General features: G+C 41.0%; 1 protein-coding gene across 4 annotated transcripts in view; it reads right to left on the bottom strand.

Annotated features, from left to right (window-relative positions):
* Positions 1-3,288: 3,288 nt before the first annotated feature.
* The window catches only part of LOC122543324 (pleckstrin homology domain-containing family A member 3-like), a 25,417-nt gene continuing 12,530 nt past the window's right edge, over positions 3,289-16,175 (bottom strand). For 3 of the 4 annotated variants that reach the window (XM_043681848.1, XM_043681850.1, XM_043681849.1), the window contains 4 exons: positions 9,778-9,936; positions 9,155-9,198; positions 7,899-8,050; positions 3,289-5,859 (listed from right to left, as the gene is read on the bottom strand). In XM_043681848.1, the coding sequence (XP_043537783.1) occupies positions 5,798-5,859; positions 7,899-8,050; positions 9,155-9,198; positions 9,778-9,936 (417 nt within the window). In that variant the 3' untranslated portion in view covers positions 3,289-5,797. The remainder of the gene's footprint in view (positions 5,860-7,898; positions 8,051-9,154; positions 9,199-9,777; positions 9,937-16,175) is intronic. The other variant, XM_043681851.1, reaches the window with a different exon arrangement.

A 16,175-nucleotide genomic window follows, 5' to 3' on the forward strand; every position in this document is an offset into this window, starting at 1 on the left:
TAGCTGGACTTATACACGTAATGGTAAGGTCCTAGGGAGTGTTGCTGAACAAAGAGACTTTGGGATGCAGGTTCATAGCTCCTTGAAAGTAGAGTTGCAGGTAGATAGGATAGTGAAGGCGGCGTTTGGTATGCTTTCCTTTATTGGTCAGAGTAATGAATACAGGAGTTGAGAGGTCATGTTGCAGCTGTACAGAAGGTTGGTTAGGCCACTTTTGGAATATTGCGTGCAATTCTGGTCTCCTTCCTATCAGAAGGATGTTGTGAAATTTGAAAGGGTTCAGAAAAGATTTACAAGGACATTGCCAAGTTTGAAGCATTTGAGCTATAGGGAGAGGCTAAATAGGCTGGGGCTGTTTTCGTAGAGTGTCGAAGGCTGAGGGGTGACCTCAGAGTTTTATAAAATCATGAGGGACATGGATAGGATAAATAGACAAAATCTCTTCCCTGGTGTGGGTAGTTCAGAACTAGAGGGGCATAGGCTTAGGGTGAGAGGGGAAAAGAAATATAAGGGATGTAAGGGGCAACTTTTTCCACGCAGAGGGTGGTGTGTGTATGGAACAAGCTGCCAGAGGAAGTGGTGGAGGCTGGTACAATTGCAGCAGTTAAAAAGGTATCTGGATGGGTATATGAATGGGAAGGGTTTGGAGGGATATTGGCCAAGTGCTGGCAAATGGGACGAGATTGGGTTTGAATATCTGGTCGGCATGGACGGGTTGGACCGAAGGGTCTGTTTCCGTGCTGTACATCTCTATGACTCTATAACTACTTTCACTATAATGAATTTTAAGGCCTATTTTTTAAAAATCCAACTACATTTAAACAGTTAAGTTATATATATTAAAAAAAAGGTTACCACAGTCTAACACAACATTGTTACACTTAACGCCATAGAGAACGGAGCAACCATCTTACATTTTCTTCTTTTGTCAAGGACAATGATTTGAGGAATTTGGTTCCTTCAACATTACAAAACATTTGTTTTTAACCTTCATTTTGAGAACATTACTATTGTTGGCAGTGTGGTGCAGGCATTAAACAGTCAACAGAAATAAACTGGTCCAGACATTAAAAAATGCTATATACGTTCTCGTTTGAACCTCTGCTTAATAAGAGGAACTAAGTGGACTTCTTTAAAAAAAAAAGGCTATATATACCATTGTTGAACACATTTGTTTGAAAGCACGTCTTCACTACCACCCAACTTCAGCTTGTTTCTAAATTAGATTTAGAATTGGTGCCTTGATATGAAAATCAATTTCCCTTGATTCACTTCTCTTAAAGAAAAGGCTTATGAAAGCTAACCTGCACCTGCTTTGGCACCCCGCTCATATTTCCGTTTTGTGCTCATGAACTTCATTTTTTCGGAAAACATTGGAGAGTACACTTATGATAGGTGTTCTGAAAATGTGGATTGTTAAACGACATAACAAATAACTAAAAACATCTCAGCCATGTTTCACCTGGTCAGATCTTCTCTATTGTCAATTGAGACTGAGTTATCAGAGGACATGAAGTGATGCATAGGATGCCTGAGAACAACCAAATCTGGACGCATCCGTCTTCTCCCTCTCTCATTTTAATTTTATTGCAAATTTAATCATATTTAAAGAGACACCCAAGTAAATGGGAAACCTTCAGCGCTTGCTCAGCACGAAGAAAGCTTTTGGACGCAAGTAAATTCAGAAATGAAAAGTAGCATTTTTGGCACAATTGAACAGAAAATAGCTAAAATCCAATTCCCCACCTGGATATGAATTATTTCAAAACTAATTTTGGACAGTCTTGTTCTGCTAGCACACAAAGACCATAAAAAAAGGGAAGAAACAGTGTTTCTAATATTGGAGACAGCACAAGTGTGGAACTGAGATAGAAGATCAGCCATGAACTTACTGAATGGTGGAGCAGGCTCAATGAGACTGAATGGCCTACTCCTGGTCCTGAATCTTATGAAAAGACACAGAACCTAGCTTAAAAGTACAAACAACAGAAAATCTTTCAGTGCTTTTAAGGAATCCATTTAACTCAAGAAAAAAAAAAATCAAACAAAAATAGACAGCAGATTTCCCAGATGCATTTCAGGTATTCTAAGAGCTCATCTTATGTGGTCCAAGATCAAATGAAATACTGCAATGCCTGAAGAGCCCTTTAAGTTTAAAAAAAACTCTAAGGCTAAATTGATATGACTATTCTGCCTGTCTTTTCCCTTGTCCTCGTTTCTGAAGTTGAGCCATGAACTTCCACTGGATTTGTCCATGCTTACAGGCAAAGTACTGCAGTAGTTAGCCATTGCCTTCTGCAGGTAGTTGGCCTGATCTTACTAGCTGCCATTAGGTATATTAGGAGGCCTGGCGTCAGGGACATTAGCACTGTGCAACAAGTCCTGTTTACATAAGTAGCAAGAGCAGAATAATAGCTCATTTCATTTCTGCTTGACCATCCTGTGTACAGAGCTGTTACATTTATGAACAAAATGCTTTACAAAGGCCAAGAGGAAATTTAGTGTAAAAGCAGAATATTAGGGATGTTGGAAATCAGAAATCAAAACAAAGCAGGTCTGGCAACGTCTGAGGAGGGAGAAACAGCAATTGTTGAGTTGAATATGGAGTCATATTTGACTTGAAACATTTACTCAATTTCTCTCTTTGCAGATGTTGCTGGACCTCCTGAGTGTTTTCAGCACTTTTAAAAGGAGTTTTTTTAAAAATTTAGTGTTTTGATAGTGAACAAGACTGACTAAATCAAGCCTTGTAGAAGAAGATCGAGACAAGAGGTTGTAACTTATTTTTAAAAATGCACGAGATATTGTGATGCTGTGGATAGCGTCCCTACCTCGAGGTCAGAAGTCTTGGGTTTTCTCCCCCCTACATTAGGACTTTCTGGCTACAGGTGGTGTGCTGGCAACATGGTCAAAACAGGTTTATTATCAACCTGCAAATCCTTCCAATCCACCTATGGCAGACAGTAAGAGCAGGCACCCCTTCTGGTCAGCCAGAACTGTATGGTAGCTACAGCACAACTGTACCCACATGTTAAAAGACTCCACACAAAAGTTCTTTAGATCAGATTAGATTAGATTCGTTACAGTGTGGAAACAGGCCCTTTGGCCCAACAAGTCCACACCGACCCTCCGAAGAACAACCCACCCAGACCCATTCCCGTCCATTTACCCCTTCATCTAACACTACGGGCAATTCAGCATAGCCAATTCACCTGACCTGCACATTTTTGGACCGTGGGAGGAAACCAGAGCACCCGACGGAAACCCACGCAGACACGGGGAGAATGTACAAATTCCACACAGAGTTGCCTGAGGCGGGAATTGAACCCGGGTCTTTGGCAGTGTGAGGCAGCAGTGCTAACTTGCCACAGATTGTACTCTGACAAACATTCCACAATTGTTCTGAGCAATTGCTGATGATAAATTTTAAAATTGTCACTGAGGAGTGAGTGAGGAAAATGATTCATAAATTTCTTTGCTCAGGTGTTGTTCACAAAGAATGGCATTTGTTTACTACTGGAAGTAATTGACAATGAGAGACCATTGCACCTTGGAAGGGAAAATTAAATCACTACTTGAAGCTGAGGTAGGTGCAGAGCTGTAGCAGAAAGCGTACAAGTCAGCAGAATTAATATTGGATTATTCTAAAGATTATTATTGTAACAATGGGCTGAATTGCAGGTTTGTAGACACCTATGGTTTGTGCAACACAAACAGAAGAGGATTCCAGTCTGGACAGGAAATTATTCTGGATCGGTTTTTCTTCCCCTTTTAAATATATTAGATTTGAAAATACCTCTGAACAGTTCAACTGGACCATTTTTGTTAAGTTTTCTGTTTGAATCACCTTTCACCACCACTGTCATGTAAATAAAACTATTCTTAAGAGAATGAACTTATAGCATCGCTTGGTTTCAAAAGTGATTACATTCAAATCAGTTCACATAAAGGAAGATGAAATAAAAGTAACAAAATATAGAAAAATATTAATTTATTTTGTACCTCAGCTCGTGCAGCTGAACTGAACTACGAATAAAGTTAAAGAAATTCAGGAACAACAATCATAGATGATAGTATGACTGCAGCACAAGTAGGGCCATTGGAAATGGTGACAAGGATAGCCAAATACTAATGGAATCTATAGTCCCAGATTTAGTAGATGATAAAATTAGCGTCTACTAATGATAACCTATATATAGTTGACTAACCCTTCCTTAATCTAGGTTTTAATCTCTACTGGTTTACCTGCAATTTGTTTTGGAAAAATAAAGTATAAATAGAATACAGTTAGCTTATCAACTTGTTAAACCTCAGATCTCCAGGTTCAAGCAACGTTAGTGTTATAGAATACTTGTAACAGGCTACATTATTAAGGAAGTGGTTTTTGAGTTGCATGGAACTTGGTTTTAGCTGATGTAAACTGAATGTAAAACTGCTAGGGACTTTCCAGGGGAAGAAAAAGGACATATGTTCTATATATCCTTATCCAACAGTAAACAAATTCAAGGGAACAAATTAGAGTAGTGTGCCTCAGATGATATCAATCTGAAACCATCTGCTGTGATGTAGTGGATCACATCCTGCCTTGGAGTCAGCAACTTTGGGTTTGAATCCCACCCCAGGACTTGATGACCACCAAAGATTGGTTCAGAATACAGCCAAACATGTTGAGTATTGACTTGTGATGCTTTCAAGATACACCAATTGCAGGCGAGAATAGGACAGGAGAGATTTTTGATCAGTCATGTGATGGAAGGGAAATTGGAATCTTGCCCATCACTATTCCAAGCTCCAGGTAAAAAAGTGTTGCCATAGCAACTGAGACTCCGAGCGAACTGTAACACACATTTTATCATCACAAATGTTCTTTTTAATGGCAGTTAGGATGCCCGAGTCTTTGATCCAACCTATCGCTTGGATTTGGTGTCTGGGAAGTAGACGTCATTACAAGCAGTCTGTGGTCAGTCAGGGTATTTGATACCCATGGGTTTTATGGAACTACATCACCACCAAACAATACAATTCTTTTGGTGTAACCCATTACTCAATCAGTTTGACATTGAGCACAGTAATTGAGGTGAGTGAAATTCAATTTATCCATTGAAAATGCAATGGAGGCAGTCTGCATTTCAGCAAGTGGACCTTTAAGTGGTAAGTGAGGTTATAGGAGGCATTTGGCAGTCCCCAGATATACCACCACACAGGTCTACTTAAATCAAACATGGAATGGGATCTATTAAATTATCCATATGGTTCTAAATGGTATTCAATCACCATTGTCTGATTTATAAATTGGGTTATTGCACATGACATTATTCAACTCAGTTTGCTAAATTTTGAATTCATTTACAGAGACGTTTTGCCTCTTGCATGGGAGGGGGAAACTAATGTAATGTTCCTTCCTGTAGAGAATGCTCCCCTATTTTTGTCCTTCACATGTATTAGTTGGGCAAAGGACTGAAGCCTAGAATGTAAGAAAAAACTAGGGAGCCAACTTAAACCAAAAATCCAAGACACTCTCACCCTACCCTGCTAAATTTTCAACATAATTTCAAACAAGTATTAATGCATTAAATGGCACACCCAATACTAAAGATTAGTAAGTTACCAGCATTTTCAGGATGGGAAGTTTCCATCTTCTGTCAGGAGCTATTAGTTCTGATGATTTTCCGACAATAACATTGAAGATGCTTCTGTTCATGTGGTGATGTAGTTTCCTCCTCATGATATGGCTGCGTCTCAACTTGTTCTTTCTGGGTGCCACTTGACAGAGAAGGGCACTATTTCTCCAGGAACATTACTCACCATTGGCACTACTTGCAGATTCATCTTGGACACTTTGGGAAGGTGGCAGTAAATCTGTGAAGTTTGAAGCCAGCGTATGAGTTGTTTATCTGCATTTCCCTCCCCCAACCATCAGTTCAATCATATCAGTAAGATATAATAGAGAAATAGTGGCATAAATGATAATGTAACTGGATTAGTATTCCGGGCACCCAGACTAATGCTCTGGGGCACAAACTCAATAAATCTGGAATTGAAAGCTAATTTCAGTTTAATGGCCACCATTACTATCATTGATTGCTGCAAAACTACATCTGATTCACTAATGTCTTTGAGGGAAGGGAATTTGTCATCTTTACTTGGTCTAGTCTGTATTGTGAATGCAGACATAGAGTAAGATGGTTGACTCTAGTCGAGCAAGCCACTTAGTTCAAGAGCAATTAGGGACGCAACAAATGCTGGAGTCACTGACGAAGCGAAGCCCAGATCCCATGGAACAAACAAACAGAGAGAGGGAGAGGGAGAGAGAGAAAAAAAAAGCTCATCTTATTGGCTCAACACAACGTTTGCACCACAGCGACAGGAAATTAAGAGGGGTGGGGAGGAAGGGAGAGAACAGATTGTTGTCTCCTTGCAGCAGAATGCCCAGGCCAGACGAACGGCTATCGTATCCCCCGACCAAACTGAAGGCCCACAGGCCCATAACCTCAACCATTTGGTGCATTGTGAAATGAGCTGCTAAGTGCAACCCCAGTACTGTATGGAAATTGCAACCTTTTGCGTTTGCACCCATTCCACAATAATGGGAGGATCAATGCAAGCCAGCGAGGACAAAAGAAGGTAAATCTCAGCAAAATGAGTCAATTTACTTGATACACAAAAGGAAAAGAAAGACACTCCAGTCTTAAACCAATTTTTGCAGTTGTGTTTAATCATATACTTCATACAAATAAAAGAACAGCTAACCGTGGCTTTTGGGGAGGGTGGTGCAGGAATTGACTATTTACCCATGCTTTGTCTTTCTATCAGAGTCGAATCAATATTAAGTTAATCACATACACATAGATTAGGAAGCAAGGCTTATTTATTCCATTGGCATCAGACTCTCTCTTGCTCTCAGAAGGCTCCATTTCACACTTCCCTGCTTGAAACTTGCCGTTCCAGTAACTACAGGTGCCACTTCATTTGTATGATCAACAGGTTCCACTGTGCCCTGATGGCTACAATGTTTGGGTCTACACTAATAATGAGTATTGTCTTGCATCACTAATCTGGACAAACGGTGCATGGGTTTTGGAGTTATCCAGCATTTGTCAGAGAGGACCTTCAGCCTTTTATCTGTAATGGTACTTTGAGGGATTCAGGGGCTGTGGAGGGTCAGCCTCAGTCAGTTAGATATTCACGTGTCATATAATTGGCACCACTTGTTCCTTCATTTGCCATCTCCTGTTAGGTCATCCCTCCACCACTTTCCGGGTGGAATATGGCCTCCCCACACAGGATGCACCCACTGAATTCACACCACACTTCAGACTTAATGCATAAAATGAAAAGTTGTGGTCCCAACACCGAGCCTTGCGGAACACCACTTGTCACCGACTGCCATCCTGAGAAGGATCCTTTTATCCCCACTCTCTGCCTTCTGCCAGACAGCCAAACTTCTATCCATGCTATCCATGTCTCAAACCTCGAGCTTCTGGCTCAAATGCAGGGAGGCTACCCACTGTACCACAAGACCTTCTCCAGTTTCAATTACTGAATAATAATCGATTGACAAAATAACCATTTTTTCTGGGGAGGCAGTAACAGTGGTGAAGTTTGAATTCAATATAAAACTAGTCTCTAACAACCCATCTGGTTCACTAATGTTCTTCAGGGAAGGAAACTGCCATCCTTACCTGGATCTGGCCTACATGTGACTCCAGACCCACAGCAATGCGGTTGGCTCTAAACTGCCTGCTGGGCAAATTAGGGATGGGCAAGAAATGCTGGCCTACCCACAGACTGCCACATACCACAAACAACTTTTTCTAAAAAAAAAATCATTGGCTCGGGTGTTTCCAGTTACATTGGTAAGAGGTATGTTTAACAGGATGAGCAGCGTGGTTTCTTACTTTCTGGTTGTGCTGCAAAGCTGTCTGGAGTCTTGTTTCCCACGGGCGATCTTGTTTGTCTGCTAGCTCGATGGGCAGCCATTTCCTCCAGATTTCTCATTACTGTAATGGAACTCTTCGGAGACTGGACCAAGTTGTTAATTTCTGCATTCCTGCAGCCAAACAGTCAAAAATCAACAAGGCAGCTGTAAGACTCTGTATCTGAGGCTGTTACAAGTCTTAAATAGTGGCAACGTTAGCCATTTATACGCAATAGTAAAGTCTAGTTCAGATGACAAGATTGGAAAAATTATCTACTTCAAGTTGCTTTCATTTTAAGGAGCATCAAAAATGGACTTCACTGGTCCTTTAGGTAGCTGCTCCTGAGGCTTGTTTTTTCAAATAAAAAGGAAGCTTAATTCTCTGAATCAGTGCGCCTTTGACAAAGCAGGTAATTGTTGCTGATTCCTATTTGCTCTGGAGAAGGTGGAGGCGAGCTGCCTTCGAATTGCCACAGCAGGTAGTGTACATATTGTTAGGAAGGGAGTCCCAGGATTTTGACCCAGCAACAGTGTAGCTCCAAGTCAAGATGGCGCATAGCTTAGAGGGGAACTTGCAGGCGATGATGTTCTGCTGCCCTTTTCCTTCTCGATGATAGAGGTCCTGGGTTTGGACAGTGCTGTCGAAGGAGGGTTAGTGAATTGTTGCAGAGTATATGGTACACACTGCTGTCACTTGAGTGCCAGTGGTGGAGGGAGTGAACATCTAAAAAGATGGTGGATGGGGTGCCAAATCCAACAAGCAGGCAATGGGAGTTGTAGTGCTTCTGGTGTCTTGTTGCAGCTGCACTTCTCCAGGTAAGTGAAGAATATTACACATTTATTTACGAATGTTTGCGCTGGTCAAGAGGAAAGACGTTGATGCATGGGAGGAACATTTGTCCATTTCAAGCACAGAGTGTTGACATCAACGCAAAGCCAAAGAGGCCACATAACTGGCATAAGTCAAGCATTAATTTATATTGCGCCTGGTGAATCACTTAACAATGCCCCTGTAATGCTTCAAGTACAAATGCTCGCTTTGCAGTACTATTGTTATGCAGGTAAATACAGCAGCCAATTTGCGCATAGCAAGCTCCCATGCACAGCTAAGCGATGAACTGTTGATGGTATCATCTGAGAAGTGACTGTTAACCTTAGGTGGGGTTGACCCTGATCTTTTCCCAATAGTCCCTTGGTATTAAACATTTCAAAAAAAGGAGCAGAGTAGCCACGTACCTGTCAGGTGGAACAACACCACTGTGACTGACTGAACGTTTAACCTACAAAGTGTAAAGAACAAATTTAAAACCAAAACAGTCAATTTTTCAAGTTTGAAAAGCGTACACACACTATGCTGCTTGTTCTTGCAATGTTTCTATATTATATAAATGGTCAAATTCAGATAGGATTCTAATGATATTGCAATTTCTTCTAAACATTATGCAGCTCACTGTGCCAGTATGCAAAAAGGCAATTTAGCATCAGTGTATTTAACTAGAATGAAGTTCTTGTAACTTTACATAATTCAAAACAGAAGAGTGACAGCAAATGCACAATAGATTTGTAACAGCCAGTTACAGTCCTGAGGTTTCTGATTGTGCGTTAGAAAAAGCTAACCTGGCCTCCTGCCATTAGGTCCAGAAAGGAAACTGTTCAAGAATCTTGTAACAAATCTATCATGTCGGTGCATTAGTGTCACTCTATAATTGCCTGTGGCCAGGTTCTACGTTGTCAGTCTGGATACCTGCTCAAAAGAAGAGAGTGAGGGACAAATGATACCTGTCACAAGACATACCGGCATCACAAGCCCCTGTCTCAACCAGGAATCCTGCTACAGGGATGAAGAGATAACCACTTACCCTGCGAAGAGGTGTGGAGGTGACATGTGCAACTGGGGACTCTGGAGGTGAAAGCAGCTCTGGGGATATCTTCACACTTGCTATTTTCATACAGTCCTCAAGGGTATTTATAAAGGTATTGCACGTGGCTTTAAGCAAAGACGAAGCCTCATTCATTTTCTGAAAGAGAGAGAGGCACAAAAAGCTTTGCAGTTTTCCTTTTCATGAAACACACGGTACTGCAGGCAGCCCGTATTCTCAGAGATCCCTGGACTAATTACAGAGAGGGAGAGCTCATTAGAACTCAGCAAACCATTCCTGAAACTGTTAACTTGCGCTCTAGAACAATCCTACATGCCATGTACTTTGCCTCTGACCTGGTTTAAATTAGTGCTTCCAACATCAGAGTTTCAAGCAACTATTCAACTACAGGTGGCTTCAAAGCAGTGGCTGATCTGGCTCTTGCCCAAACTTCTTACATACCTGCACTGTCTAGTCCAGGTCTTTGACTATTTATTGGAAGCAGCAACTGGGGACGCATTATGTTTGTCCTTCCCTCCTGGAGGTCAACACAATGACCCCAGGATCCCTTCCAGCTGAGATCTGCACAGTCTTTGGCAGTAGATGTTGTGAAGGCTGAGGGAAGCAGGGATTAAAATTAGGGACTTGACCGGCTGCCTGGTTTAGCAGCACACTAGGCGATATACTTTCCCAGCAATCAATTGCCTGCCACACTGTATTAGTCGAAACCATCAAGAAACACAAGTCATCTAGTCGTAACTGACTTCAAAATTAATGTGAGCAAGACTGATTTTAAGCAATTGTAGACAGTTTTTTTAAAAAAGCAATGTTTCCAGTTAATGCAATTGTGAGTTGCTGGAAGTAATGTGTCTGACACCTAGTGGCAATCAGAGGAACTTCCCAAGCACTTGCTGTTTTATCCACAAGCACAGGTTCAGACTTGTACAACTATAACGTACTAAATGACAGCAGAAAATGAATCTGCAGCATTTCAGGTTGTTTGGAGATAACAAAATAGAACTCAGAAGCAGGGCTTGAAGTTGAATCATGACTTCTAGCACACAACTTCTGACAAGAGGGTTGATTGCACCAAGCTGTTTAAAACATTAATTTCGAAACATGAATGACAACATTTCTTTTTGTCTTAGTGCAAGAGTACAAGGTTGTCACAGTGGGAGGAAACTAGCTGGGAAGATACTGGAAAATAGTCAATCCAGTCATTAATTCAGTACATTTTATTCAAATGACCCCCTCTCTTTGTTTATGTTATGAGTTATTTATTGAAATCAAAACACTTAGGGATACTCTGCTTCAATAAGCCAAATTCTGGTTTCCCCCAAACGGGAAATGTCCCAGAGCAGATTCCTTGGAAGTAAATCTGGGCTGTGGGGGTGGAGGGGGAGTGGAGAATGTTTTTTTCCCACTGCTCTGGACAGGGACCCACACTTAGGGGTGATGCAAGGAAGTCATGTAGGAATGAAGCTACATAATCAAATTCTGCAGCTTGAACATTTATCTGTACAACTTAAAAGCAGCATAATCTGGACAGGAAGTGACCCTTTGTAACCTTAGCTTGTAACTGCATGGACCTGTATCTCTTTAAAACCAGTATATAACTAATAGGGTGTGTCTTGATCTGTGAGAATTCTATTGCTTAGGAATATTATAGATTAAGAGCTAAAGCCAGATGGCAGGGGCCCAACTCAAGATCCATTATGTTCCCTAATATGTGGGCGGTTGGCTCAAATAGTTTACTAGGAGGGTCACTGGCCTGAGTTAACCGTCTCTCTCTCTCTCTCTCTCTCCCACATGCCCCCTCCCCTTCTACACAGTTTATTCAGCTTTCCAGCATCCATGTTTGGAGCAATTAAGTGGTCATAGTACAAGAAGGGAGTTGAAACCATGTTTGTGATAGTGGAGAAAGGGAAGATCCAAAAGGAAACTGCATCGAGCTGGAACCTGAGCGGATTACTGAAGTTGAAGAAATTGTAGAAGTCTACGAGCTGAATCTAGACCAGAATTTTGTGAGTTCTGTTGTCCCTAACTGGAATAAAAAAGTACAGGTGTTAACCAGTGTTAATGACTGATTAATTAGGCCTACACTTAATAAATCCTTCCACTTTGCTACAATTTTGAAATCTTGCCCAAACTCCTTACTTTATTTATGTGAGCGGTGCAGTAATATTCCGGAACTCTTAATCCAGAGGCTTGGATTAATAATTCAGAAAGCATGTTCAATTGGTTGCTTGTGAACCTGAATTCACTTTAAGACAAAGAGAAAAAAAACAAAAATGGAAGGGAGTGGAGATGATGGTGAAACTAGTTGTTATAAAATTTGGAAAAAGTTCATAAATGTTATTTCAGAGAAAGGAAACCTATTCTCAGCAGAGAAGGAAAACCCAGTAAAACTTAGAAATAAATGGTACTAGTCTGAACTGGAGTTCCATTATTTCATGTATGAAAGACGAGTTTGAACCAATTGTGTCACTTCCAGCTTTTATGGATTTTTCTTCAGTGGGTTTCAATCCTGCACTTAAGATGGTTTACTGAGCAACTTACTTGTATCAACCACCACAAAAATTAATAAAATTGAATGGGAGGGGAATGAGGTTGGCAGCTTTAGATCTGTGGATTCTGATCCCTGCCCAGCAACCTGGACCTAGCTTTCATGACCTTCTGCAGTCTAATGACCCCCAATAAATAAACAAATATTCTCATCTGTCTTAAAAGGGAGTAGAAAGTGGAGTTCAAGCCTGAAACCAGCCATGATAGTGTTGAATAGAGAAGCAGGTTTGATGGGCCTCGGTCTACTCCTATTTCTTGTGTTCTTTGGATTTTTGTGCCCCTAACATGGGTATTGAATCCATAACCGAGAGGCAATTGTAATATCAACTGAGCCACAGCGGACACACAAATAAGACCATAAGATATAGGAGCAGAGGTAGCCCATCAAGTCAACTCCACCTTTCAATAAGATCATGGCTGATCAAATGACCTTCAACTCCACTTGCTTGCCTTTTCCCCCCATAACCCTTGATTCCCTTACTGATAAAAAAAAGTCTGCATATCTCAGCCGTGAATATATTTAATGACACAGCCTTGAGGGTCCTCTCTAGTAAAGAATTCTACAGGATCACTACCCTCAGAAAAAAATCCTGCTCACGTCTGTCTTAAATGGGCAACTGCTTACTCAACTTAAGCCCTCTGGTATTCAGCTGTCCCACAAGGGACAGCATGATGAGTCTTGAGTTGTGAACCTGTCAAACTTTTTCCCCGTCAAGCCCCCTAATAATCTTGTATATTTCAATAAGCTTGCTTCTCATTTTTCTAAATTCCAGATTACAGGCGTAATCTACTTAACCTCTCCTCAAAAAACAGTTCCTCCATATCTGGTATCAGTCTGGTGAACCTTCGCTGGTCTGTGCCCGACATCAATTTCCTTCGATATGGGGTCCAATACGGTTCACGGTATTCCAGCTATGGTCTGACAAGTACCTAGTATAATTTCAGCAAGACCTCCCTATTTTTGTACACACCATTTCCTTTGAACTAGAGGTCAACTTTCCATTTGCCTTCCATCTTCCTCACAACTTGGATGCTAGATTTTTGCTTTGTTCATGAGGACTCCTAAATCCCTCTGTGCTGCAGCTTTCTGCAGTCTTTTCCCCATTTACATAATATTCAACTCTTCTTACCTTCCTGAAAAAGTGCATAACCTCAGACCTTCCTACATTATATTGTATTGGCTAAGGCATTTGCCCACTCACCTTCTATCCCTCTGCAGACTCCTCAGGTCATCCTCACTACTTGTCCTCCCAACTATTATGTAATCCGCAAACGTGCATCCATTCACTTCTGTCATCCAAGGCATTAGTATATATTCTTAAAATATGCCTCCCTAATTTTAGTCTCCCACGCAAGATATCCACCCTTTCCTGGAACTCACAATCTTTAATTCTGAGCTGTGAAGCCTGTAATTTGTAATTGCAGAGGAAGTACATTTTCTTAAAATCAACAAGATGCTGTACAGAGTCATTACTCCCACGGCAACATTCCACTGTACTGATAGCATTGTCAGCGTGGGTTCACTCAGACAGCTCAACTGAAAAATTGGTATTTACATTGTAACCGAAGCAGTTGTACTTTGCTGTATATTTCCTGGTTCCCAGAATGATTCAGCAGTGCAACATTCATTTATTCATCAGCAAAAACAGTGTCTGGTCTATATTCCACAATTATATCTGGTCCGAATACAAAATAAAATCTACTGAAAAGAGTGTTTAAATAGGATATAAATATTTAAATATTGAATTTGTATATAGAGCCTGCATTTTTAGTCACACCTTTACTACAGTAACATGCCCTCCAGGCCTAGTGCAGAAGCAATTATCACACAAAATTTGACATTGAACCACACAATGAGATCTTCGGTTAGATGACCAAAAACTTGAACAACAGGGGTAAGTTTTAAGGAGTGTCTTAAAAGGAAAAAAGGCTTCAGCAAGGAACTCCAGAGTTTCTTGCCCAAGCAGACCACTGATGGTGGAGTGATTAAAATTGGAGCTATTCGAGAGGCTGAAATTTGAAGAGCGCAGCCATCTTGGAGGGACTTGGCCTGGAGAAAATTCTAGAGAAATTTGAAAACAAGGATGAGAACTTTCAAAAAAAATGCTGTTGCCAGGCCAGATTGAGAGCTAATAGAGCAGACACTTGTTAGGTGAGTGGGATTCATTCTTGACAGTAGGCAAATAAGTGAGTTGGGGTGTCTTGTGGCTAACACTTAAAACATACTATAGATTAACAGATAAATTATTGGACTATACTGTCTGTTCAACTAACTCACATGTTATAAAGCCAGAAACTCCGTACAATCATGAAATATGCAGCTCTGGTAAAACTGGAACAACTACATTTTCTATTCAGAGAAATGTCAAAACAGTCCCTCACAACAAATGCTTTACGTATTTAAAAAAAACATCCTCCCTCCACAACTTGTCTCCTGAAGGAGTCAGCTCTTACCCAAGGTCACAATTCCACAGAAGCCCCTGCTCACTTGGCCATTGTTCATTTTGATTATGCACGGTGAATGTTGGAAGACAGCCCACCCACAGAGTGTTGAGGGAGGCCATATGTATATGAAAACATCTTTTGGGGTTTGGATTTTAAAAATAAAGATAGATGGACTTTGACCAATTTTTAAAAATCAGTTCAGGTAATAATTTGGAACAGTAACTCAATTACATAATTTCCAAGGAGGTATATGATGACGATCAAGTGCTTAGTATGACACATTGGTGTTGATGGACTAAATGCTCATACTGTCAAAGTTTACAGCCATTTATTTAACTTTTGACTTCAGTTCATAAGAGAACATTTATTTCCCGAACAAACAAAACTGAGTTTTAGTTCAGGCAAACCAGTCACCCTAGTCAAAGTGTGGTTGGTACTTTGAGCTTCCGAGCCAGGGAAATTTGTACAAAAGTCTTCAGGTTATTAGAACGGAAACATTTTGGCCATCAGAACCGAGAAAGGCTTATGCCAGCAAACTCAAATGAATCTCAACAGTGCAAGGAAAATAAACTGACAAGAGTCAGTTGAGTTAAAGTTTAAAGAATTGTGGCAGGAGTGATACTCAATTCCAGATAAATCTCTAAAAGAAAAGTCATAGAGATGTACAGCATGGAAACAGACCCTTTGGTCCAACCCGTCCATGCCAACCAGATATCCCACCCCAATCTAGTCCCACCTGCCAGCACCCGGCCCATATCCATCTAAACTCTTCCTATTCATATACCCATCCAGATGATTTTAAAATGTTGCAATCATACCAGCCCCCACCACTTCTTGCAGCTCATTCCACAGGCGCACCACCCTCTGCGTGAAAAAGTTGCCCTTGGCTCTCTTTTATATCTTTCCCCTCTCACCCTAAACCTATGCCCTCTAGTTCTGGACTCCCTGACCCCAGGGAAAAGACCTTGTCTATTTACCCTAACCATGCCCTTCATGATTTTATAAACCTCAAAGGTCACCCCTCAACCCCTGACGCTCCAGGGAAAATAGCCCCAGCCTATTCAACCTCTCCCTATAGGTCAAATCCTCCAACCCTGGCAACATCCTTGTAAATCTTTTCTGAGCCCTTTCAAGTTTCACAACATCCTTCGGATAGGAAGGAGACCAGAATTGCACACAATATTCCAAAAGTTACCTAACCCACTGTCCTGTACAGCCACATGACCTCCCAACTCCTGTACTCAATACTTTGACCAATAAAGGAAAGCATACCAAATGCCTTCTTCACTATTCTATCTACTTGCGACTCCACTTTCAAGGAGCTATGAACCTGCACTCCAAGGTCTCTTTGTTTAGCAACACTCCCTCGGATCTTACCATTAAGTGTA

The sequence above is a fragment of the Chiloscyllium plagiosum genome, chromosome 43 (genome assembly GCF_004010195.1).
Source record: "Chiloscyllium plagiosum isolate BGI_BamShark_2017 chromosome 43, ASM401019v2, whole genome shotgun sequence".
Classification (NCBI taxonomy): domain Eukaryota; kingdom Metazoa; phylum Chordata; class Chondrichthyes; order Orectolobiformes; family Hemiscylliidae; genus Chiloscyllium; species Chiloscyllium plagiosum.